The 24,119-nt window shown below is 41.2% G+C and overlaps 1 protein-coding gene across 1 annotated transcript in view; it reads left to right on the top strand.

The window, feature by feature from the left end:
* slc27a6 (solute carrier family 27 member 6) overlaps nucleotides 1-24,119 on the top strand; it is a 38,452-nt gene that overhangs the window by 6,716 nt on the left and 7,617 nt on the right. The window contains exons 4-6 of the mRNA XM_031802456.1: nucleotides 2,686-2,810; nucleotides 8,194-8,388; nucleotides 21,562-21,652. Of these exons, the coding sequence (XP_031658316.1) occupies nucleotides 2,686-2,810; nucleotides 8,194-8,388; nucleotides 21,562-21,652 (411 nt within the window). The remainder of the gene's footprint in view (nucleotides 1-2,685; nucleotides 2,811-8,193; nucleotides 8,389-21,561; nucleotides 21,653-24,119) is intronic.

The following is a 24,119-nucleotide window of genomic DNA, read 5'->3' as shown; positions in this document are numbered from 1 at the left end:
AGTTGTCTGAATTAAGGCTATGTTAGGACACAGCTACAATGATGTGCATGACTACATTAAACAACTCTCGACGGATGTGTTATCTAGAGACGCGTGCATATATTCAAATATAGACCGTAACAGCCAGGGCAACGTGAAACCATTATTTTTATTCCCACACTCGTTATGAATTCTGATTTACATGCGTAAGGTAGAAACCATCTTGTGTCTTTCCTGCGTCAGTGTTGTTACTCTACCGAGTCTCGTTTCAAGAGTGCTTCCTGGGATGTGTCCCAAATGGCACCCTATTCCCTCTATAGTGCACTACCTTTGACCGGAGCCCTATGGACCCTGTTAAGAAGTAGTGCACTATATAGGGTGGGATTTGGGACGCAGTGTGTGTTTCTAATGCCTCTGCAATCACTGGTGATCCTTCATTTCTCCCCAATTAGCATCTCAATGAATGCTTTCAGAGCAGGACGAGCAAACGGGCACGTCGTGTACACTAACTAGCAAGTTGCTACCCAATAGACCGTTATTATGATGACGTCCACTCAGTGAAGGTTTTGGGGCCCTTTGTGGCCGTAAGGTGACCGACAGTAACCGGCTGAGGCTACAGTGTTGCTGGTTGGAAATGATTTGTCAGATGTGAATGATTTTCACTGATTTGGAGTACAGTATGGTCACTTAAAGCAGAATATGTAAACACAAAAATACAAAAGGGTCCTTCTCAATACCATGGTGGCTTCAGACTTATTTGTATTTTTGATTGGTGCACATTTATTCCAAATAACAGCAAAGTTGACAGTACAACTTCCTCACAACGCACATTTGCTCCCTGGAAAACCTGGGACAGGTCAAGGACCTGTCTATAACACTCAGTCCACTTTTTAAAAAACATATTTACTCAGTGTGGCAACGAGAACACAACACTTAACACTTTGTTACCTCTGATTATCTCTGAAGGACCTCGATTAGGCACCGCTTGTTGTTCTAAGTGAGGGTTTACTATAGGCTGCGTGGAGAGTGAGGGTTTACTATAGGCTGTGTGGAGAGTGAGGGTTTACTATAGGCTGCGTGGAGAGTGAGGGTTTACTATAGGCTGCGTGGAGAGTGAGGGTTTACTATAGGCTGCGTGGAGAGTGAGGGTTTACTATAGGCTGCGTGGAGAGTGAGGGTTTACTATAGGCTGCGTGGAGAATGAGGGTTTACTATAGGCTGCGTGGAGAGTGAGGGTTTACTATAGGCTGCGTGGAGAGTGAGGGTTTACTATAGGTTCTGTGTTTTGAAGAACTCTAATGGCGGCCCGTACATGAAGGCGTTAGGGGTGATGCCCCACTTGTGATTGGTCCAAAATATATATATATATATATATGTGTAAAAAATATATATATAAAAAAAATTAAATCCAAATTTATTTGTCACATGCTTTGTAAACACCAGGTGTAGACTAACAGTGACATTCTTATGGGCCCTTCCCTACAAATAGAGAAAAAAATAAAAGTAATAATGAGTAATGATAACTTGGCTATATACACGGGGTACCAGTACTGAGTCAATGTATGAAGTAATTGAGGTAGATAAGTACATATAACTAGAAATAAAGTGAGTAGGCAACAGGGTAGATAATAAACAGTAGCAGCAGCTTATGTGATGAGTCAAAAACATTCGTGCAAATAGAGTCCGTTAAATGTACCACTTATGACTTAGGGGGTAGAAGCTGTCCAGGTTCCTATTGGTTCCAGACTTGGTGCATCGGTACCACTTGCAATGCGGTAGCAGAGAGAACAGGCTATGACTTGGGTTGCAGGAGTGTTTGAGAATATAAAAAACATATAAATGCAACCTGTAAAGTGTTGGTCCCATGTTTCACGAGCTGAATAAAAGATCCCAGAAATGTCCCACAAAAAGCTTATTTCTCTCAAATGTTGTGGTGAATTGTTTACATCCCTGTTAGTGAGCATTTCTCCTTTGCCAAGATAATCCATCCATCTAATGGGTGTGGCATATCAAGAAGTATTTCTGTCTGTAATAAAGCCCTTTTGTGGGTAAAAAACAACAACTTCATTCTGATTGGCAGGGCCTGGCTCCTTGTCTGCATCCTCTCGTGTAGAAAAACACAGCTTTTACAAGCCCCATGTTATGAAATAGGCGATGCACGTCAGTCAGTCGACTCTCTCTTTATACATTTTTTAAAGTAGTGTCTTGGCCAATAAAAACTCTAATCCATACTTCGATTTACTTTAAACAGCCACTACAACCTTCAGTTAACTGTAGGCACTGCCAGCAACAGCAAAAACAATGGCAGTGGTTTGGGCAACCGTGCAATTATCACGTTGAACTTAATCTCTCTGTATAAAGTGTTTTATAAGGCGTTTTATGAAGTATTTGTCAAGCATTTATTAACAGCTTGTAAGCAATACGATGTAATAAATCTAAGGATTTATCTGTATTTGAGGCAACTTAACTACTTCTTCTTGCAATCTAATAGTACATCTAAATCAGCAACATGTTCCTACTAGGGAATAGTCAGCTGAGTGAGTTTCCCCCTCTATTCTTTCTCCCTCCATCACATATTCACTCCGCACAGATATGGATCATGAAAGCTTTCTAACTCTGACATTTAAAAAAAAAAAAAAAAAATATATATATATATATATATTTCTCTGTGATTTTTAAATGTGTTGTGTTTTTTCTCTCCCCCAGGCGCTACCTGTGTCTTGAAGAAGAAGTTCTCAGCCTCACAGTTCTGGAATGACTGTAGAAAATACGACGTGACCATCTTCCAGTATATCGGCGAGCTCTGTCGATATCTGTGCAATCAGCCTAAGGTAATAACTATTCATTTTTTGACATGGTTCGCCCCTTTTGCTCAGTACAGTCGTCACGTGTTTATTTTTCTTTCAGAGGTGTACAACCTTTACTTCAATGTCCCTTTTAACCTCTATTCCACCTGTCATCTTTGTTCCATCTTTACTAAGTCCCTTCAGAATGTATTCATCCCCCTTGACTTATTCCACATTTTTGTTGTGTTACAGCCTGGATTTAAAAAATAATCTCAACCATCTACACAATACCCCATATTGACAAAGTGAAAACATGTTTTTAAGACATTTTTGCAAATGTAGTGAAAATAAACTTACGTAAATATATAATTTACATAAGTAATCACACCCCTGAGTCAATACATGTTAGAATCACCTTTTGCAGCGATTACAGCTGTGAGTCTTTTGTAGTTAGTTAGTCTCTTTGGACACCTGGATTGTACAGTATTTGCACAACAATTTGCACAAAAATTCTTTAAGCTCTGTCATGTTGGTTATTGATCATTGCTAGACAGTTATTTTCTAGTCCTACCATAGATTTTCAAGACGATTTTAAGCAACGTATAAAATAAGCAACTTGGTAAGCAACTCCAGTGTATATTTGGCCTCGTGTTTTTAGATTTTTGTCCTACTGGAAGGTGAATTTGTCTCCCAGTGTCTGTGGGAAAACGGACTACCAGGTTTTCCTCCAGGATTTTGCCTGTGCTTAGCTCTAATTCCATTTATTTTTGTCACAAAAAACTCTCCAGTCCTTGCCGATGACAAGCATATCCATAACATGATGCAGTCACCACCATGCTTGGATTTGCCCCAAACATACCGCTTTGTATTCGGAACTTAAAGTTAATTTCTTTGCCACATTTTTTGGGGGAAGTTTTACTTTAGTATCTTATTGCAAACAGGATGTGTGTTTTGGAATATTTGCATTCTTTACTGGCCTCCTTCTTTCTTACTCTGTCATTTAGGTTGGTATTGTGAAGTAACTACAATGTTGATCCATCCTCAGTTTTCTCCTATCACAGCCATTAAACTCTGAAACTTTTTGAAAGTCACAATTGGCCTCTTGGTGAAATCCCTGAGTGGTTTCCTTCCTCTCCGGCAACTGAGTTAGGAAGGGCGACTGTATCTTTGTAGTGACTGGGTGTATTGATACACCAGCCAACGTGTAATTAAGAACTTCACCATGTTGCTCAAACGGATATTCAAAGTCTGCTTTTTTACATTTTTACCCATCTATCAATAGGTGCACTTCTTTGAGAGACATTGGAAAACCACCCTGGTCTTTGTGGTTGAGTCTGTTTGAAATTCACTGCTCGACTGTATGTGTGGGTTACAGAGATGAGGTAGTCATTCAGAAATCATGTTAAACACTATCATTGCACATAGTGATTCCATGTTATTATGTAACTTGTTGAAATGTTTTACTCCTGAACACATTCAGGCTTGCCATAACAATTAATTTGTAAACATTTTTCAAACCATACTTCTCTTCTGACATTATGGGGTATTGTGTGTTGGCCAGTGACACAAATGCTCAATTTTAATCAATTTTAAATTCAGGCTGTAACACAACAAAAATGTGAAAGTCAAGGGGTGTGAATACTTTGTGAAGGCACCTGGCTAACAAGTCCACTGATTGTAATCATCAAATGACTTAATCATCATTTGGTCTTTATGAAAATCTCATTTGTTCCTGAGAAATTCCCATCACCAGAACCCCCCCCCCCCTCCAACTTTTCATAAGCCAGCCTAAACTTCCACTGCACTAGCATCACAAGCCGACAGGGATATGGTTATTTAAAATAAAAATAAAATGTAATTGATTTGTTACAATACTTTATACTTTTCCAAGGAGAGAAAGTTATTTTCGGTCACAGCTACTCCCCGAACAATGTAGTGATCGTAAAAAAACATTGTGAGCGATTTGTGTTACATTTTCATGGCTGTAGGACAACAGGGACTTTTGTTAGGTTGTTCGTGTTCCAAATCTGTATCTGTTTTCCCTCTCCTCCCTATCAGGTCAGAATAATTCCACCCTGGCTGACCGGGCCGAACAAGAGTACAGAGCTCAAAGAACTCTTTGTCCCCTCTTTCTCTATCTCTCTCCCTCTCTCGGTCATCCTAATGCACGTGGGTGGAAGGCTGGCAGTGGCACAGGCCTCCCCACAGATGGACAAAAGTTGACACATTCAGTGCGCACACACATTGTCACACAAGGCAAGCATCCACACACACAAACGTTCATTACAAGTGTTCTTGATGCATACACACAGGCTGTAAGGGTTTTCCTGTGGTGAAAGAGAGGCGGACCAAAATGCAGCGTGGTGGTTATTCATGTTTAATTTATAAAGACACTATACATGAATAAACTGACAAAAACAATAAACGTGCGAAAACAAAAACAGCCCTATCTGGTGCAAAAGCAGAGACAGGAACACAGGATCACCCACAAAACCCAACACAAAACAGGCTACCTAAATATGGTTCCCAATCAGAGACAATGACTAACACCTGCCTCTGATTGAGAACCATATCAGGCCAAACATAGAAATAGACAAACCAGACACACAACATAGAATGCCCACCCAGCTCACGTCCTGACCAACACTAAAACAAGGAAAACACACACGAACCATGGTCAGAACGTGACACAGGCTGTATATACTGTACACACAGGCCTTGAGGCCATAGTTACCTAAAGCACTATCTCACTACAATTTCACAACAGCACAGAGGAAAATGAACTACAAACAAAAAAAGCACACAAGGCACGCTCAAGCATGGCAGGGCTAAGAGCAGGCATCATTATTTTGCCATTGTAAGGGGTCCAAACACACATGAATGGACGAGTATGATATTATTCAATCTGTCCTTGTGCTTCTCCAGTCTGGCGGCAATTATTGGAAAACAGAATGTGTGAGTGGATGAGCAAACATGGGGCGGATGTCTCAGACGTGGGGGGGGGGGGATGTCTCTTCTAGAAAAGCACTGACAAAGCCAGCTTCAGAATGTACATACACAGACTACCGTTCAAAAGTTTGGGGTCACTTAGAAATGTCCTTGTTCTTGAAAGAAAATCTTTTTTTGTTGTCTATTAAAACAACATCAAATTGAGCAGAAATGCAGTGTAGACATTGTGAATGACTATTGTAGCTGGAAACGGCAGCTTTTTAAAAATGAAATATCTACATAGGCCAGAAAATTATGTCATGGCTTTACAACGTTCCAACGGCACATTGTTAGCTAATCCAAGTTTATAATTTTAAAAGGATAATTGATCATTAGAAAACCCTTTTGCAATTATGTTAGCACAGCTGAAAACTGTTGTGCTGATTTAAAGAAGCAATACAACTGACCTTATTTAGACTAGTTGAGTATCTGGAGCATCAGCATTTGTGGGTTCAATTACAGGCTCAAAATGGTCAGAAACAAAGACCTTTCTTCTGAAACTCGTCAGTCTATTCTTGTTCTGAGAAATTAAGGCTATTCCATGCAAGAAATTTCCAAGAAACTGAACATCTCGTACAACGCTGTGTACTACTCCATCTCTAACCAGAATAGAAAGAGGAGTGGGAGGCCCGGGTCCACAACTGAGCAAGAGGACAAGTACATTAGAGTGTCTAGTTTGAGAAACATATACCTCACAAGTCCTCAACTGGCAGCTTCATTAAATAGTACCCGCAAAATGGGACAAGGCGACTCCAGGATGTTGGCCTTCTAGGCAGCGTTCCTCTGTCCAGTGTCTGTGTTCTTTTGCCCATCTTAATCTTTTCTTTTTATTGGCCAGTCTGAGATATGGCTTTTTCTTTGCAACTCTGCCTAGAAGGTAGCCCGTCATTGTAAATAAGAACTTGTTCTTAATTAACTGACTTGCCTAGTTAAATAAAGGTAAATAATTATAATCTGTACATAGGGGAATCTTCACCGCAGAGCCATTGGTCTTTTTCAACTATTTCAGTCATGCTCTCTTCCCACCAAAACCAACCTCCTTGAATGAAATACTTGTTTCCACAGTATTATTTCATTTATTTAACCTCAGTTAATCTCAGACTTCCTCGTTTTAAACAATCTTTTTCCCAGAGGAGACTGGAAACAATTAAAAACTGAGCCAGTATAAGGAATACAGACCACGGCTAAATAAAAACCCACATTGATGACTTCAAGTATTGAGAATATTCCTAAAGCATTTTGTAACGTTATTACCAATTATTCTTAATATTCACAGGCAATTTCTACAAAAAGGCTTAGATTGGAATCCATAGACTTGAAATCACTGGTCACTTTAATAACATTTGCATAACTTTCACTACCCATCTCATACAGTTGAAGCCGGAAGTTTACATACACTTAGGTTGGAGTCATTAAAACTTGTTTTTCAACCACTCCACAAATTTATTGTTAACAAACTATAGTTTTGGCAAGTCGGTTAGGACATCTACTTTGTGCATGACACAAGTAATTTTTCCAACAATTGTTTACAGACAGATTATTCCACTTATAATTAATTCACTGTATCACAATTCCAGTGGGTCAGAAGTTTACATACATTTAAGTTGACTTTAAATAGCTTGGAGAATCCCATAAAATTATGTCATGGCTTTAGAAGCTTCTGAAAGGCTAATTGACTTCATTTGAGTCAATAGGAGGTGTACCTCGAAATATATCCAAAGGCCTACCTTAAAACCTAGTGGCTCTTTGCTTGTCATCATGGAAATAAAAGCTTAAATAAATCGTTCTCTCTACTATTATTCTAACATTTCACATTCTTAAAATAAAGTGGTGATACTAACTGACCTAAGACAGGGGATTTTTACTAAAATTAAATGTCAGGAATTGTGAACAACTGAGTTTAAATGTATTTGGCTAAGGTGTATTTAACCTTCTGACTTATATATACAGTATTCTATACTATCCTACTCAGTTTTTGCTGCTCTGAATCACTCGTCCATATGTGGATAGTCTTAATTACATTTACTTAGATATTTGTGTATTGGGTATGTGTTGGGAAATTGTTAGATATTACTTGTTATATATTACTGTACTGTCAGCTAGAAACACAAGCATTTTGCTACACCCGCAATAACATCTGTTAAACACGTGTATGTGACCAATAACATCTGATAACCACGTGTATGGTGACCAATAACATTTGATATATATATTATTTCAGTCATTTAGCAGACGGTCTTATCCTTACAGTAGTGAGTGTCTACATTTTTCATACTTTTTCAAACTGGTCCTCTGGGAATCGAACAAGCACCATTCTCTAACAACTGAGCTATATACTGTATATTATTGTCAACCATGCTGTATTATTTACACTTGTCAGGTTTAAATGGAGGAGTGCTCTGCTTGTATCTAACATGCTGTTGACTCCATTTCCCATCAGGCCGAGGGGGAGAAGAAGCACAAGGTGCACATGGGTGTGGGAAACGGGCTCCGGCAGGACGTGTGGCGGGAGTTCCACCGACGTTTCGGCGAGATCCGCATGTGCGAGCTCTACGGCTCAACAGAGGGCAACCTGTGTTTCATGAACCACATCGGCAAGATCGGAGCTGTGGGCCGCTCCAACTTCTTCTACAAGGTGATAGGTTACAAAAAAATATTTTTTCGCCAACCTGGCAACCCATTCTATGGACATTTTAAAGCTGGCTTACGTTGGAACAAATTAATTCTGGACAAACTATGTATTTGATCAGTGTTTCCCCTTTATTCTTTTTGCAGCAGCGCACCACTGCTGTTGAAAAAGATCTTAGGGGAAACACTGATTGTATCATGCCCAATATCGGCCCCCATTAAGGCTAGTCCTGGAGGGAAAAAACTCTTACAATGGAAAATCTCATTTAGTTCTGGACTAGGCTTCATCTGTGTCTGGGAAACCAGCCCTTAGTCTGTTCTTCACCAGCCACTGACTCAGGCCAATGTCTCACGTTTATGTTAATATACCCAACTTGGCAACCCAATGGGGTCATATGGAAAACCAATTGTGGCTTTTGTTAATGTGGCCTGCAGTGTAAGTTATCAAGCCCAACATGGCAACCCCCTTGATATCCTGACAGAGTATCTGTTAGTGTGTGTCTACTGTTGTCTTGTGCATCGTAAATTGTCATTTCTGATTTTGGTTACAGTGAAACAATGAAAGATAAGCTCAACCTGCTGATTTGCGATAGCAATGGTCCCAGTTATGTTTGTGCTCTTCCAAACTCCATTGCTTATTGTGAAGCCAAACATTTGGCACGACAATGAGTGACGAGTTGACATGATAGGACAAACAGACTGCCGCTGGTTTCAAGGTTTCACACTAACTGAAGCCCGAACAAGGGCATTGAATGCAATGGAATTCATCCTAGTAGGAACTCACTTACTCAGACACAGACAGATCATATAACATTAATAAAGAAAGTTAATTTTTAAAATTATATATTTAATTGTTCTAAGTAATTATTACTGGCCTTGAGTGAACATTGGATCCAGAATATTAGCGTAGTCTCTAAATTTGAAATTAATTTTTTAAAGTTAATTTGTCCTCTTAGCAATTTCAATGATGGGCTGTGTTTTAAATCAGGTTTTCCCAACTCCAGTCCTCCAGTAACCCCAACAGTACACATTATGTAGGGCGGTGTTTCCCAGTCCTTCGGTAACCCCAACAGTACACATTATGTAGGGCAGTGTTTCCCAACTCCAGTCCTCCAGTAACCCCAACAGCACACATTATGTAGGGCGGTGTTTCCCAGTCCTTCGGTAACCCCAACAGTACACATTATGTAGGGCAGTGTTTCCCAACTCCAGTCCTCCAGTAACCCCAACAGCACACATTATGTAGGGCGGTGTTTCCCAGTCCTTCGGTAACCCCAACAGTACACATTATGTAGGGCAGTGTTTCCCAACTCCAGTCCTCCAGTAACCCCAACAGTACACATTATGTAGGGCGGTGTTTCCCAGTCCTTCGGTAACCCCAACAGTACACATTATGTAGGGCAGTGTTTCCCAACTCCAGTCCTCCAGTAACCCCAACAGCACACATTATGTAGGGCAGTGTTTCCCAACTCCAGTGCTCCAGTAACCCCAACAGTACACATTATGTAGGGCAGTGTTTCCCAACTCCAGTGCTCCAGTAACCCCAACAGTACACATTGTAGGGCAGTGTTTCCCAAGTCCAGTAACCCCAACAGTACACATTATGTAGGGCAGTGTTTCCCAACTCCAGTCCTCCAGTAACCCCAACAGTACACATTATGTAGGGCAGTGTTTCCCAACTCCATTCCTCCAGTAACCCCAACAGTACACATTATGTAGGGCAGTGTTTCCCAACTCCAGTCCTCCAGTAACCCCAACAGTACACATTATGTAGGGCAGTGTTTCCCAACTCCAGTCCTCCAGTAACCCCAACAGTACACATTATGTAGGGTAGTGTTTCCCAACTCAAGTCTTGCATCTGTGCTAGAGGCGTCCCTACAGACCCTGGTTCGATTCCAGGCTGTATCACAACCGGCCGTGATCGAGAGTCCCATAGGGAGGTGCACAATTGGCCCAGCGTTGTCCAGGTTAGGGTTTGGCCGGGGTAGGCCGTCATTGTAAAATATGAATTTGTTCTTAACTGACTTGCCTAGTTAAATAAAGGTCAAATATAAAACAGTTTAAAAAATCTACTTGTTCAGTAATCAGGCCCTCAATGAGGTGTCTGAGGTGTTTGTCCAGGGCTATAATGAAAAGTGTGTGTGTGTGTGTGTGTGTGCAGAAAGTATTCAGACCCCTTGACTTTTTTACATTACAGCCTTATTCTAAAATGGATTAAATTATTGTTTTTTTCTCATCAATCTACACACAATACCCCATATTGACATCACAATACCGTATAATGACAAAGCAAAGATATTTTTGCTAATTTATTAAGATATATTTACATAAGTATTGTGTGTTGAAGCACCGTTGGCAGCAATGACAGCCTCAAGTCTTCTTGGGTAGGACGCTACAAGCTTGGCACATCTGAATTTGGGGAGTTTCTCCCATTCTTCTCTGCAGATCCTCTCAAGCTCTGTCAGGCTGGATGGGGAGTGTTGCTGCCCAGATATTTTCAGGTCTCTCCAGAGATGTTTTTATTGGGTTCGAGCCTGGGCTCTGGCTGGGCAACTCGAGGACATTCAGAGACTTGTCCCGAAGCCACTCATGCGTTGAGGGGCTGTGTGCTTAGGGTCATTGTCCTGTTGGAAGGTGAACTTTCACCCCAGTCTGAGTTCCTGAGTGCTCTGGAGGAGGTTTTCAACATGGATCTCTGTACTTTGCTCCAATCTTCTTTGCCTCGATCCTGAATGGTCTCCCAGTCCCTGCCACTGAAAAACATCCCCACAGCATGATGCTACCACCACCAAGCTTCACCGTGGGGATGGTGACAGGTTTCCTCCAGCCTTGATGCTTGGCATTCAGGCCAAAGGGTTCAAGCTTGGTTTCATCCGACCAGAGAATATTCTCTCATGGTCAGAGTCCTTTTGGTGCCTTTCGGGTAACTCTGAGCGGGCTGTCATGTGCCTTTTACAAAGGAGGGGCTTCCATCTCGCCACTCTACCATAAAGGCCTGATTGGTAGAGTGCTGTGGAGATGGTTGTCCTTCTGGAAGGTTCTCCCATCTCCACAGAGGAACTCTAGAGCTCTGTCAGACTGACCATCGGGTTCTTGGTCACCTCCCTGTCCAAGGCCCTTATCCCACATTTGCTCAGTTTGGCTGGGTGGCCAGCTCTAGGAAGAGTCTTGGTGGTTCCAAACTTCTTTCATTTAAGAATGGAGGCCACTGTGCTCTTGGGGACCTTCATTGATGCAGAAATGTTTTGGTACCCTTCCCCAGATCTGTGCCTCGACACAATCCTGTCTCAGAGCTCTACGGACAATTTCCTTCGACCTCATGGCTTGGTTTTTGCCCCGACATGCACTGTCTACTGTGGGACCTTATACAGACAGGTGTGTGCCTTTCTAAATCATGTCCAGTCAATTGAAATGACCACAGGTGGACTCCAATCAAGTTGTAGAAACATCTCAAAGATGATCAATGGAAACCGGATCCACCTGAGCTCAATGTCAAGTCTCTTAGCAAAGATTTTATTTTTAATACATTTGCAGAAATGTCTAAACCTGTTTTCACTTTGTCATTATGGGGTATTGTGAGTACGGTAGATTGCTGAGGATTTCTTCCTTAATTTTAGAATAAGATAAAATGTGTGTGTGGTGTGTGTATCTTTGGTCTGTTGTCTGTATCTGTGTCAGACACGCCACAGTCACACTGTGTCAATGTGTGCTGTGCTTCTGGCACTCATCCAACAAGGATCAAAGATTACTGGGTTTACTCTGAGGTGAGCCATATTAGTTTAAAACATACCTGACTTCTCCCTAAGCGCCCTTAATGCTCTCTCCCCTCCACACTGTAGAGAGAGAGAGCGGAGTCGGTATTGTCTGAAACATGGGCTCAGTTCAAATACAAATAGAAAAGCCTTCCTTCCTTCCTTCCTTCAAGGTAATCACTGAAGACGTGATTGAATTGAACTGCATTTAATTAATACAATCAATGTAGTTTAGCTGAGGATCAGGGGTTCCTTCAAAGTAGGAAGGATGGACCATTCTGGTATTTGACGGCATTGTTATTTCACTGTCTGCAAATAATTCAATTATTATTAGGTAAATTGATTCAATTATTTCAAACCAAACCAGGTAAATTGATTCTCAAGCCTTTCTGTAACTTGATTTATTCGAAAGCATGAAAACAAGAGACCACTGCAGCCCTCAAGGAATAGACTTCTGTATCACTGTTTTAAACCATTAAACATCACATAACAATGTTTACGACACGTAACACAGATTAACTAGCACATCTTTACTGGTCATTGAGTCCACTGAAGTCCTTATAACGCAGATCTCTGGGTAGACGAGGACTTAAAGGTACAGAAATCGCTACAACATTTCCTGGTTGCAGAAATTCTAATAGTTTGCCTAATTCCAGTTTATGTGACGAAACGAGCAGTCATTGTGTAGGGAATCATTGTACCATCTAAACCGCTGTGAAATATATTTTCAATAACCACAAAATATTATATTTTTTACGCCGTTTTGAAGCTGGTGTACAAAACCCAAAGTAAAAGACGCAAAAACAAAACTTATGAACGGGAAGCATAGAAATAGAACAGATCTACCTCTTCTTAGACTTGCTTTCAATGAGAATGACATATCTATAATTCAGATTCTATGTGAATTTGGTTGGGTCCCACAAAAAGTTACATATAATTTTTTTTATGTACTTCATAAAAAAAGAACATGGCTACCTGACTTCACCTGGGTGTTCTTAGACTGCTAAGACTAGCCAGCTTGATAAAGAATAGGTTGAGTAATGCTGCATTAGGTAGGCATTGTAATCACTGTTACATCTCGGGGCATTTGAGGTGACAAAGAAAACCTATAGGGAGAGGAGATCAATGGTGCAGAGTGCTGGAGTTTGAATGTCATGTTGCAGAGACGAGAAAGGAATCTCCTATACGCATTTAGATTCAATGCAAGTTGAATTGAGCAGTACTGTATAGCTACTGTACTAGCTACTCCTAGTCTCTTACATAGTTTTTGCTCTTTCAATTGGAATATTTATGTCGCACCTTGCACATGTTCAGTTTGTGTAACTTCTTGTGTGTGGCGGTGGAACCTAATAATTATTATTATTATTATTGAAAAGTCAGGAGGGGGTTGGTGGCCAGAGCAAGGATTGAACCGACTATATATATATATATATATATATATATATATATATATATATATATATATATATATATATACTCTGTACATCTGTCATTATTTATATATAATGACAGATGTACAGAGTATGTATGTAATGACAGATGTACAGAGTATGTATGTAATGACAGATGTACAGAGTATGTATGTAATGACAGATGTACAGAGTGTATATATATATTACTCTGTACATCTGTCATTTATAAGCACTAGTAGAGTGGGGTAAGAGTACTTAGGATTAATCTTACCTTAATCTTAAATGAACTATTCTTAGGCTGGTCTCACTACTCAAGCCTCTTGACCCAGAAACCAACCTACAAAACCTTTTTAAGTTTACAAAACAGGATTGTGATTTACACACATTGTGATTTTATCAAACAGCTTGTGAATGCTGTAGTTAGTCTAGTATCTATAATTCTGTTGCAGGGTATTTGACGTCCGTCGGGATTGATTTGTGGATGTTGAAGTGAATTTGATATACCCCCATTTAGAACTATACAATATATTGTTACTGCCCTGGTCCTTTGGTTATCTTGCATTCAGTATGTTATCATAATATTCTGATTTGCATTCTAACCAGAAGACAATATAGTATTTAATTGGCAGTTATTAGAATTGTAAGTCTCATATGAAGACAAACCCTGTGTATATACACTGAGTGTACAAAACATTAAGAACACCTTCCTAATATTAAGTTGTACCCCTTTATGCCCTCAGAACAGCCTCAATTCTTCGGGGCATGGGACTCTACAAGGTGTCGAAAGCGTTCCACAGGGATGCTGGCCCATGTTGACTACAATGCCCTCCCACAGTTGTGTCAAGTTGACTGGATGTTCTTTGGGTTGTGGATCATTCTAGATACACACACAGGAAACTGTTGAGCGTGAAAAACCCATCAACGTTGTAGTTCTTGAAACAAAAAAACGGTGTGTCTGGCACCTACTACCATTCACCGTTCAAATGCACATATAGATTACCTTCAGGAAGTATTGACGTCCTCATGACGGAAGCATGACGTCCTCAAGCAGGACGTCAAGCATGACGTCCTCAAGCTTCCGGCGCCGACAGAGATGGCCGCCTCGCTTCGCGTTCCTAGGAAACTATGCAGTTTTTTGTTTTTTTACGTGTTATTTCTTACACTAGTACCCCAGGTCATCTTAGGTTTCATCACATACAGCCGAGAAGAACTACTGAATATAAGATCAGCGTCAACTCACCACCAGTACGACCAAGAATATGTTTTTCGCGATGCGGATCCTGTGTTCTGCCTTACAACCAGTGCCACGGGATGGTTCCCATGCAGCGACCCAAAAAAACGACTCAGAAAAAGAGGGAAACGAAGCGGTCTTCTGGTCAGACTCCGGAGACGGGCACATCGTGCACCACTCCCTAGCATTCTTCTTGCCAATGTCCAGTCTCTTGACAACAAGGTTGATGAAATCCGAGCAAGGGTAGCATTCCAGAGGGACATCAGAGACTGTAACGTTCTCTGCTTCACGGAAACGTGGCTCACTGGAGAGACGCAATCCGAAGCGGTGCAGCCAGCGGGTTTCTCCACGCATCGCGCGGACAGAAACGAACATCTTTCTGGTAAGAAGAGGGGCGGGGGCGTATGCCTTATGGCCAACGTGACATGGTGTGATGAAAGAAACATACAGGAACTCAAATCCTTCTGTTCACCTGATTTAGAATTCCTCACAATCAAATGTAGACCGCATTATCTACCAAGAGAATTCGCTTCGATTATAATCACAGCCGTATATATCCCCCCCCCAAGCAGACACATCGATGGCTCTGAACGAACTTGATTTAACTATCTGCAAACTGGAAACGATTTATCCGGAGGCTGCATTCATTGTAGCTGGGGATTTTAACAAGGCTAATCTGAAAACAAGACTCCCTAAATTTTATCAGCATATCGATTGCGCAACCAGGGGTGGAAAGACCCTGGATCATTGTTACTCTAACTTCCGCGACGCATATAAGGCCCTGCCCCGCCCCCCTTTCGGAAAAGCTGACCACGACTCCATTTTGTTGATCCCTGCCTACAGACAGAAACTAAAACAAGAAGCTCCCACGCTGAGGTCTGTCCAACGCTGGTCCGACCAAGCTGACTCCACACTCCAAGACTGCTTCCATCACGTGGACTGGGAGATGTTTCGTATTGCGTCAGCCAACAACATTGACGAATACGCTGATTCGGTGTGCGAGTTCATTAGAACGTGCGTTGAAGATGTCGTTCCCATAGCAACGATTAAAACATTCCCCAACCAGAAACCGTGGATTGATGGCAGCATTCGTGTGGAACTGAAGGCGCGAACCACTGCTTTTAATCAGGGCAAGGTGTCTGGTAACATGACTGAATACAAACAGTGCAGCTATTCCCTCCGCAAGGCTATCAAACAAGCTAAGCACCAGTACAGAGACAAAGTAGAATCTCAATTCAACGGCTCAGACACAAGAGGCATGTGGCAGGGTCTACAGTCAATCACGGACTACAGGAAGAAACCCAGCCCAGTCACGGACCAGGATGTCTTGCTCCCAGGCAGACTAAACAACTTTTTTGCCCGCTTTGAGGACAATACAGTGCCACTGACACGGCCTGCAACGAAAACATGCGGTCTCTCCTTCACTGCAGCCGAAGTGAGTAAGACATTTAAACGTGTTAACCCTCGCAAGGCTGCAGGCCCAGACGGCATCCCCAGCCGCGCCCTCAGAGCATGCGCAGACCAGCTGGCCGGTGTGTTTACGGACATATTCAACCAATCCCTATACCAGTCTGCTGTTCCCACATGCTTCAAGAGGGCCACCATTGTTCCTGTTCCCAAGAAAGCTAAGGTAACTGAGCTAAACGACTACCGCCCCGTAGCACTCACAGCCGTCATCATGAAGTGCTTTGAGAGACTAGTCAAGGACCATATCACCTCCACCCTACCTGACACCCTTGACCCACTCCAATTTGCTTACCGCCCAAATAGGTCCACAGACGATGCAATCTCAACCACACTGCACACTGCCCTAACCCATCTGGACAAGAGGAATACCTATGTGAGAATGCTGTTCATCGACTACAGCTCGGCATTCAACACCATAGTACCCTCCAAGCTCGTCATCAAGCTCGAGACCCTGGGTCTCGACCCCGCCCTGTGCAACTGGGTACTGGACTTCCTGACGGGCCGCCCCCAGGTGGTGAGGGTAGGCAACAACATCTCCTCCCCGCTGATCCTCAACACTGGGGCCCCACAAGGGTGCGTTCTGAGCCCTCTCCTGTACTCCCTGTTCACCCACGACTGCGTGGCCACGCACGCCTCCAACTCAATCATCAAGTTTGCGGACGACACAACAATGGTAGGCTTGATTACCAACAACGACGAGACGGCCTACAGGGAGGAGGTGAGGGCCCTCGGAGTGTGGTGTCAGGAAAATAACCTCACACTCAACGTCAACAAAACTAAGGAGATGATTGTGGACTTCAGGAAACAGCAGAGGGAACACCCCCCCCATCCACATCGATGGAACAGTAGTGGAGAGGGTAGCAAGTTTTAAGTTCCTCGGCATACACATCACAGACAAACTGAATTGGTCCACTCACACAGACAGCATCGTGAAGAAGGCGCAGCAGCGCCTCTTCAACCTCAGGAGGCTGAAGAAATTCGGCTTGTCACCAAAAGCACTCACAAACTTCTACAGATGCACAATCGAGAGCATCCTGGCGGGCTGTATCACCGCCTGGTATGGCAACTGCACCGCCCTCAACCGTAAGGCTCTCCAGAGGGTAGTGAGGTCTGCACAACGCATCACCGGGGGCAAACTACCTGCCCTCCAGGACACCTACACCACCCGATGCTACAGGAAGGCCATAAAGATCATCAAGGACATCAACCACCCGAGCCACTGCCTGTTCACCCCGCTGTCATCCAGAAGGCGAGGTCAGTACAGGTGCATCAAAGCTGGGACCGAGAGACTGAAAAACAGCTTCTATCTCAAGGCCATCAGACTGTTAAACAGCCACCACTAACATTGAGTGGCTACTGCCAACACACTGTCAATGCCACTGACTCTACTCCAGCCACTTTAATCATGGGAATTGATGGGAAATGATGTAAATATATCACTAGCCACTTTAAACAATGCTACCTTTATATAATGTTACTTACCCTACATTATTCATCTCATATGCATACGTAGATACTGTACTCTATATCATCGACTGCATCCTTATGTAATACATGTATCACTAGCCACTTTAACTATGCCACTTGGTTTACATACTCATCTCATATGTATATACTGTACTCGATATCATCTACTGTATCTTGCCTATGCTGCTCTGTACCATCACTCATTCATATATCCTTATGTACATATTCCTTATCCCCTTACATTGTGTATAAGACAGTAGTTTTTTTTGGAATTGTTAGTTAGATTACTTGTTCGTTATTACTGCATTGTCGGAACTAGAAGCACAAGCATTTCGCTACACTCGCATTAACATCTGCTAACCATGTGTATGTGACAAATAAATTTGATTTGATTTATTCACACCCACATGAATGTCTTAACTTATTACATTTAGATTTGTTTTTGTCACTGGCCTACCTACACACGATACCCTATAATGTGGAATTATGTGTTTTGATTATTTTTTTTTTTACAAATGTATTGAAAATAAAGCAGGAATGTCTTGTCAATAAGTATTCTCCTAAACTTATTTAAGTGTGCCATTAAAAAAAGGAGGTTGAAACCTTAATGACTCGACATTTCAGCTTTTTATTTCTTGGTACAATCTTGTCTAAATTCAGGTAAGTACACATGTAAACGAGTCGTGCGTCCCAAATGGCACCCTATTCCCTATATAGTGCACTACTTTTGACCAGAGCCCTGTAGGCCGTGGTCAAAAGGAGTGGACTATGTAAGGAATAGGGTGTCATTTACAAAACAGACAATGATGTGTAATGAGTACGCTAGGAGTCGGAAAGAAAGTACAGGGAGTGAATTTAATAATGAATGAAACATGGAACAAAACAAGAAACACGAGTAGCGTACGAATATGAAACACAGAATCAATAACACCTGGGGAAAGAACCAAAGGGATCGACAGATATAGGGGAGGAAATCAGATTATGGAGTCCAGGTGAGTCTCATGAAGTGCAGGTGCGCGTAATGATAGTGGCAGGTGCACATAATGATAGTGGCAGGTGCACGTAATGATAGTGGCAGGTGCGCGTAATGATAGTGGCAGGTGGCGTAATGATAGTGGCAGGTGCGCGTAATGATAGTGGCAGGTGCGCGTAATGATAGTGGCAGGTGCGCACAATGATAGTGGCAGGTGCGCGCAATGATAGTGGCAGGTGCGCGCAATGATAGTGGCAGGTGCGCGCAATGATAGCGGCAGGTGCAAGTAACGATAGCGGCAGGTGCGCGCAACGATAGCGGCAGGTGCGCGTAACGATAGCGGCAGGTGCGCGTAACGATAGCGGCAGGTGCGCGTAACGATAGCGGCAGGTGCGCGTAACGATAGCGGCAGGTGCGCGTAACGATAGTGACAGGTGTGCGTAATGGTGCGTGAACTTGCAACGTCGAGCGCCGGGGAGCGAGAGTAGAAGTGACATGATGTTAGTTTTGCTGACAGTTTTGTTTATCCTCCCTTACTGCGGAATGTGTGACTGAGGAATGTCTTCTTCTTTAAATGTTAAGTGAAATTTTGAATGCATAACCTTTTATTAGAAGGGTACCTACATAGGGACTTTAACACATTCATAACCCATAAGTAATGCATTCATAAACAGTACATCAGCATAACGTGTTACCCTGAAAGTATTACCCATTTATTCACGTTTACTCTGCTTGTTTCAATGACTATTTCTGTGCTTACTGATCCCTCAGAGACTTCCCCATGGGCCCTGGTCAAAAGTAGTGCGCTATGTAGGGAATAGGGTGCCATTTGGGATGCTGCTGCCTTCTGAGAATTAATGTCTGGTTTTGAGTTTTCTCTAAAAGGAAGTCGCAGAGTCCAACCTGTTTTGCTAAACATACACAGTGTAGCTTTGTGTGCCAGACCCAATCTTTCCATTTAAATTAACTAACAGTACTGGAAAACATTTATTGGAAAGCTAAAAAATGTGCAGTATTCATTGCGTTACACTGCCAAAGAGTTTTTTGTTGTTGTTGATAACCAAAGGAGTTTATGGATTTGAGTCAGGGGAGAGGTTATGCAATGGGTTAATCCACATATTTGATACCATAGGCTACACATTGCAATAGGGGTAATGTGAAGGAATTGTGTGTGTGTGTGTGTGTGTGTGTGTGTGTGTGTGAGAGAGTAGTTTTCAATGCTTAAGAAACTAACATGCCTGGAGGTGTGTGTGTGTGTGTGTACAGATTCCCTGGAGTGAAAGGTATTCATTGTGTGTGTGTGTTTTTTTTTTGTGCATCATAAACAGAAGTACAGTATTGCAGAGGGCATTGCAACAACAGGAAGATACTTGATTAAATCAGATTTTGTAGAACTATTGAACATCGAAAGAATTGAACAAATCGAAAGAAAGGGAGCATTTGATACCTTTTGTGACGATTCTTTTTAATTCCACAAGGGATTTAAAAAAAAACATTTTTTAGCTGTTAGGTGGGAATGTGCGCTCTCACAACACATACGTTATTTCTCAAGAATACTGACTTTCTATGGAAATTTCCTTGTGCAACGGCCTATACAGTAATGATGTACGGAAGGAATGCTTTCAACCAGGGGTTGGAACAGTTCAGGAAACAGAACAAAAAGTTGTTTCTTTTTTCTTCCAAAGAACAGAACCAGAACTATGAATGAAGGTGATCTATACTGTTCTGGAACAGAATCGTTATTTTATGAGCATGGTTGGGGTACATTCCATAAACTGCAACAAAGCGTTTATGTAAAGCCCCCACTGTCACTCAAACATATTCCAGTGACTACCTACCTGGCAGTTGGATGTGTGTGTGTGTGTGTGTGTGCGCTACCTTCCTCTGCCCCTGAAGCATGCATAGTCTACTGTAGCTACTAATGTTACAGGCCTGATTCAGAGATTTTTAGAGAACAATGAATTATCTTTTTCAATGCTAGGTAAGGAAACTGTAGTTATCACGTTTCACATTGGATTTATTCATTACAAAAAGGTAAGACGTGTTTTTCTGGTGTCGCTCTGCACACACGAGCTTGTTAGTTAGCTAGCTAGTTAGAGTTGCAGGACCAGAGTTAGCTATGTGGCATTATGTGTAATGTAATGGAACTGAGTCATGGTCAAGGGCTAGCTCTGGTCCAACGTTATGTAGCTCTGGTCCAACGTTAGGTAGCTCTGGTCCAACGTTAGGTAGCTCTGGTCCAACGTTAGGTAGCTCTGGTCCAACGTTAGGTAGCTCTGGTCCAACGTTAGGTAGCTCTGGTCCAACGTTAGGTAGCTCTGGTCCAACGTTAGGTAGCTCTGGTCCAACGTTAGGTAGCTCTGGTCCAACGTTAGGTAGCTCTGGTCCAACGTTAGGTAAGCCAAGTATCTGAAGATCAAAAATCTTCATAGAGCCGTTCCTCCGTAGGTATATTTCTGTGGGTCTAATTCCGATAACACATGTCATAACAAAGAGATTCCCAGCGCTCTCCTCACCCGCAAAATTTGTCGCATCTCGCACCCTACACTACACTTGTCTGTCCGATGCAGGTTCATAACTTGCCCACTCCGTAGCAAGTGGCTCTATCCATCGGTGAAGTCATTTAATGTTGATTTCATAGGTTTAAAAAATAACAGAAAGGGACGATATAAATCCTTTAATCGTACTGTTCAGAACGAAATGATTGGGGATATAACCTGTTTAGAACAAACCCTAATAGGTTGAATGCATGATGTCATGTGACCAGAGACCCTTTGCTTAATGGCTTAAATACAGATATATATCTTACTAATGCCCACAACTCAAATGAATTATAATGTAGTTCTTTGTATGTCTTTTTTCTTTTCCTTTCTTGCAGCTCCTCTTCAAGTATGACCTGGTAAGGTATGACATGGTACGAGATGAGCCGGTCAGGAACAGCCAGGGCTTCTGTCAACACGTTAACAAGGGTAATAACTCAAATAGTAGTAGTACACGTTGTTGTTGTTGTTATTGTTATTATATTGTAGTAGTAGTACACGTTGTTGTTGTTGTTGTTGTTGTTGTTATTGTTATTATGTTGTAGTAGTAGTACACGTTGTTGTTGTTGTTATTGTTATTATGTTGTAGTAGTAGTACACGTTGTTGTTGTTGTTATTGTTATTATGTTGTAGTAGTAGTACACGTTGTTGTTGTTGTTATTGTTATTATGTTGTAGTAGTAGTACACGTTGTTGTTGTTGTTATTGTTATTATGTTGTAGTAGTAGTACACGTTGTTGTTGTTGTTATTGTTATTATGTTGTAGTAGTAGTACACGTTGTTGTTGTTGTTGTTATTGTTATTATGTTGTAGTAGTAGTACACGTTGTTGTTGTTGTTATTGTTATTATGTTGTAGTAGTAGTACACGTTGTTGTTATTGTTATTATGTTGTAGTAGTAGTACACGTTGTTGTTGTTGTAGTAGTAGTACACGTTGTTGTTGTTATTATGTTGTAGTAGTAGTACTTGTTGTTGTTATGTTGTAGTAGTAGTACACGTTGTTGTTGGTGTTGTTATTATGTTGTAGTAGTAGTACACGTTGTTGTTGGTGTTGTTATTATGTTGTAGTAGTAGTACACGTTGTTGTTGGTGTTGTTATTATGTTGTAGTAGTAGTACACGTTGTTGTTGTTGTTGTTATTGTTATTATGTTGTAGTAGTAGTACACGTTGTTGTTGTTGTTATTGTTATTATGTTGTAGTAGTAGTACACGTTGTTGTTGTTGTTATTGTTATTATGTTGTAGTAGTAGTACACGTTGTTGTTGTTGTTATTGTTATTATGTTGTAGTAGTAGTACACGTTGTTGTTGTTGTTATTGTTATTATGTTGTAGTAGTAGTACACGTTGTTGTTGTTGTTATTGTTATTATGTTGTAGTAGTAGTACACGTTGTTGTTGTTGTTATTGTTATTATGTTGTAGTAGTAGTACACGTTGTTGTTATTGTTATTATGTTGTAGTAGTAGTACACGTTGTTGTTATTGTTATTATGTTGTAGTAGTAGTACACGTTGTTGTTGTTGTTGTAGTAGTAGTACACGTTGTTGTTGTTGTTGTTATTATGTTGTAGTAGTAGTACACGTTGTTGTTGGTGTTGTTATTATGTTGTAGTAGTAGTACACGTTGTTGTTGTTGGTGTTGTTATTATGTTGTAGTAGTAGTACACGTTGGTGTTGTTATTATGTTGTAGTAGTAGTACACGTTGTTGTTGTTGTTGTTATTGTTATTATGTTGTAGTAGTAGTACACGTTGTTGTTGTTGTTGTTATTGTTATTATGTAGTAGTAGTACACGTTGTTGTTGTTGTTATTGTTATTATGTTGTAGTAGTAGTACACGTTGTTGTTGTTGTTATTGTTATTATGTTGTAGTAGTAGTACACGTTGTTGTTATTGTTATTATGTTGTAGTAGTAGTACACGTTGTTGTTATTGTTATTATGTTGTAGTAGTAGTACACGTTGTTGTTGTAGTAGTAGTACACGTTGTTGTTGTTGTTATTGTTATTATGTTGTAGTAGTAGTACACGTTGTTATTGTTATTATGTTGTAGTAGTAGTACACGTTGTTGTTGTTATTGTTATTATGTTGTAGTAGTAGTACACGTTGTTGTTGTTGTTATTGTTATTATGTTGTAGTAGTAGTACACGTTGTTGTTATTGTTATTATGTTGTAGTAGTAGTACACGTTGTTGTTGTTGTTGTTATTATGTTGTAGTAGTAGTACACGTTGTTGTTGGTGTTGTTATTATGTTGTAGTAGTAGTACACGTTGTTGTTGGTGTTGTTATTATGTTGTAGTAGTAGTACACGTTGTTGTTGTTGGTGTTGTTATTATGTTGTAGTAGTAGTACACGTTGTTGTTGGTGTTGTAGTATTAGTACACGTTGTTGTTGATGTAGTAGTAGGACTGTTTTTATTGGTTGCTCACAGTTGTATACTGAATTGTACTCCAATTTACAATCATAGATTTTATTATCCCATAATGGGGAAATTGGTTTGCCGCTGTTGTAGAAACAAACATAACAACATTGGTTCACGTCAGGCCTGTTTGTAACCAAAACACTTGAAACACATTTGTGAAGGCATTGTTGTCGCCAGAGTATGGTTGGGGTGTGGTGATAGATTGGATGGAATTGAGAGGGGAGAAATGTTGTTTTTAGTAGGTAATTGATTGACGGACCCTGTCAGTATGTTCAGACTTTTCTGTTGGACTGGGCAGCAAAAATTTAACAAAACCAATCGATATTTCCACCATGCATTGAGAGACGTTGGGTTGGCTAATGGCTGCTTTTTTTGGGTGCTTTTGATAATTACACCCATATGGAAGAATATATCAAATGGCCTCCTTAAGCACTCTTCTAAAAATGAAGGATATTGTCATGCTGTGCTATAGGCATCCATGCT

This window comes from Oncorhynchus kisutch, linkage group LG23, assembly GCF_002021735.2.
Source record: "Oncorhynchus kisutch isolate 150728-3 linkage group LG23, Okis_V2, whole genome shotgun sequence".
Taxonomy (NCBI): Eukaryota; Metazoa; Chordata; class Actinopteri; order Salmoniformes; family Salmonidae; genus Oncorhynchus; species Oncorhynchus kisutch.
This window is presented reverse-complemented; position numbering and strand designations above follow the sequence as displayed.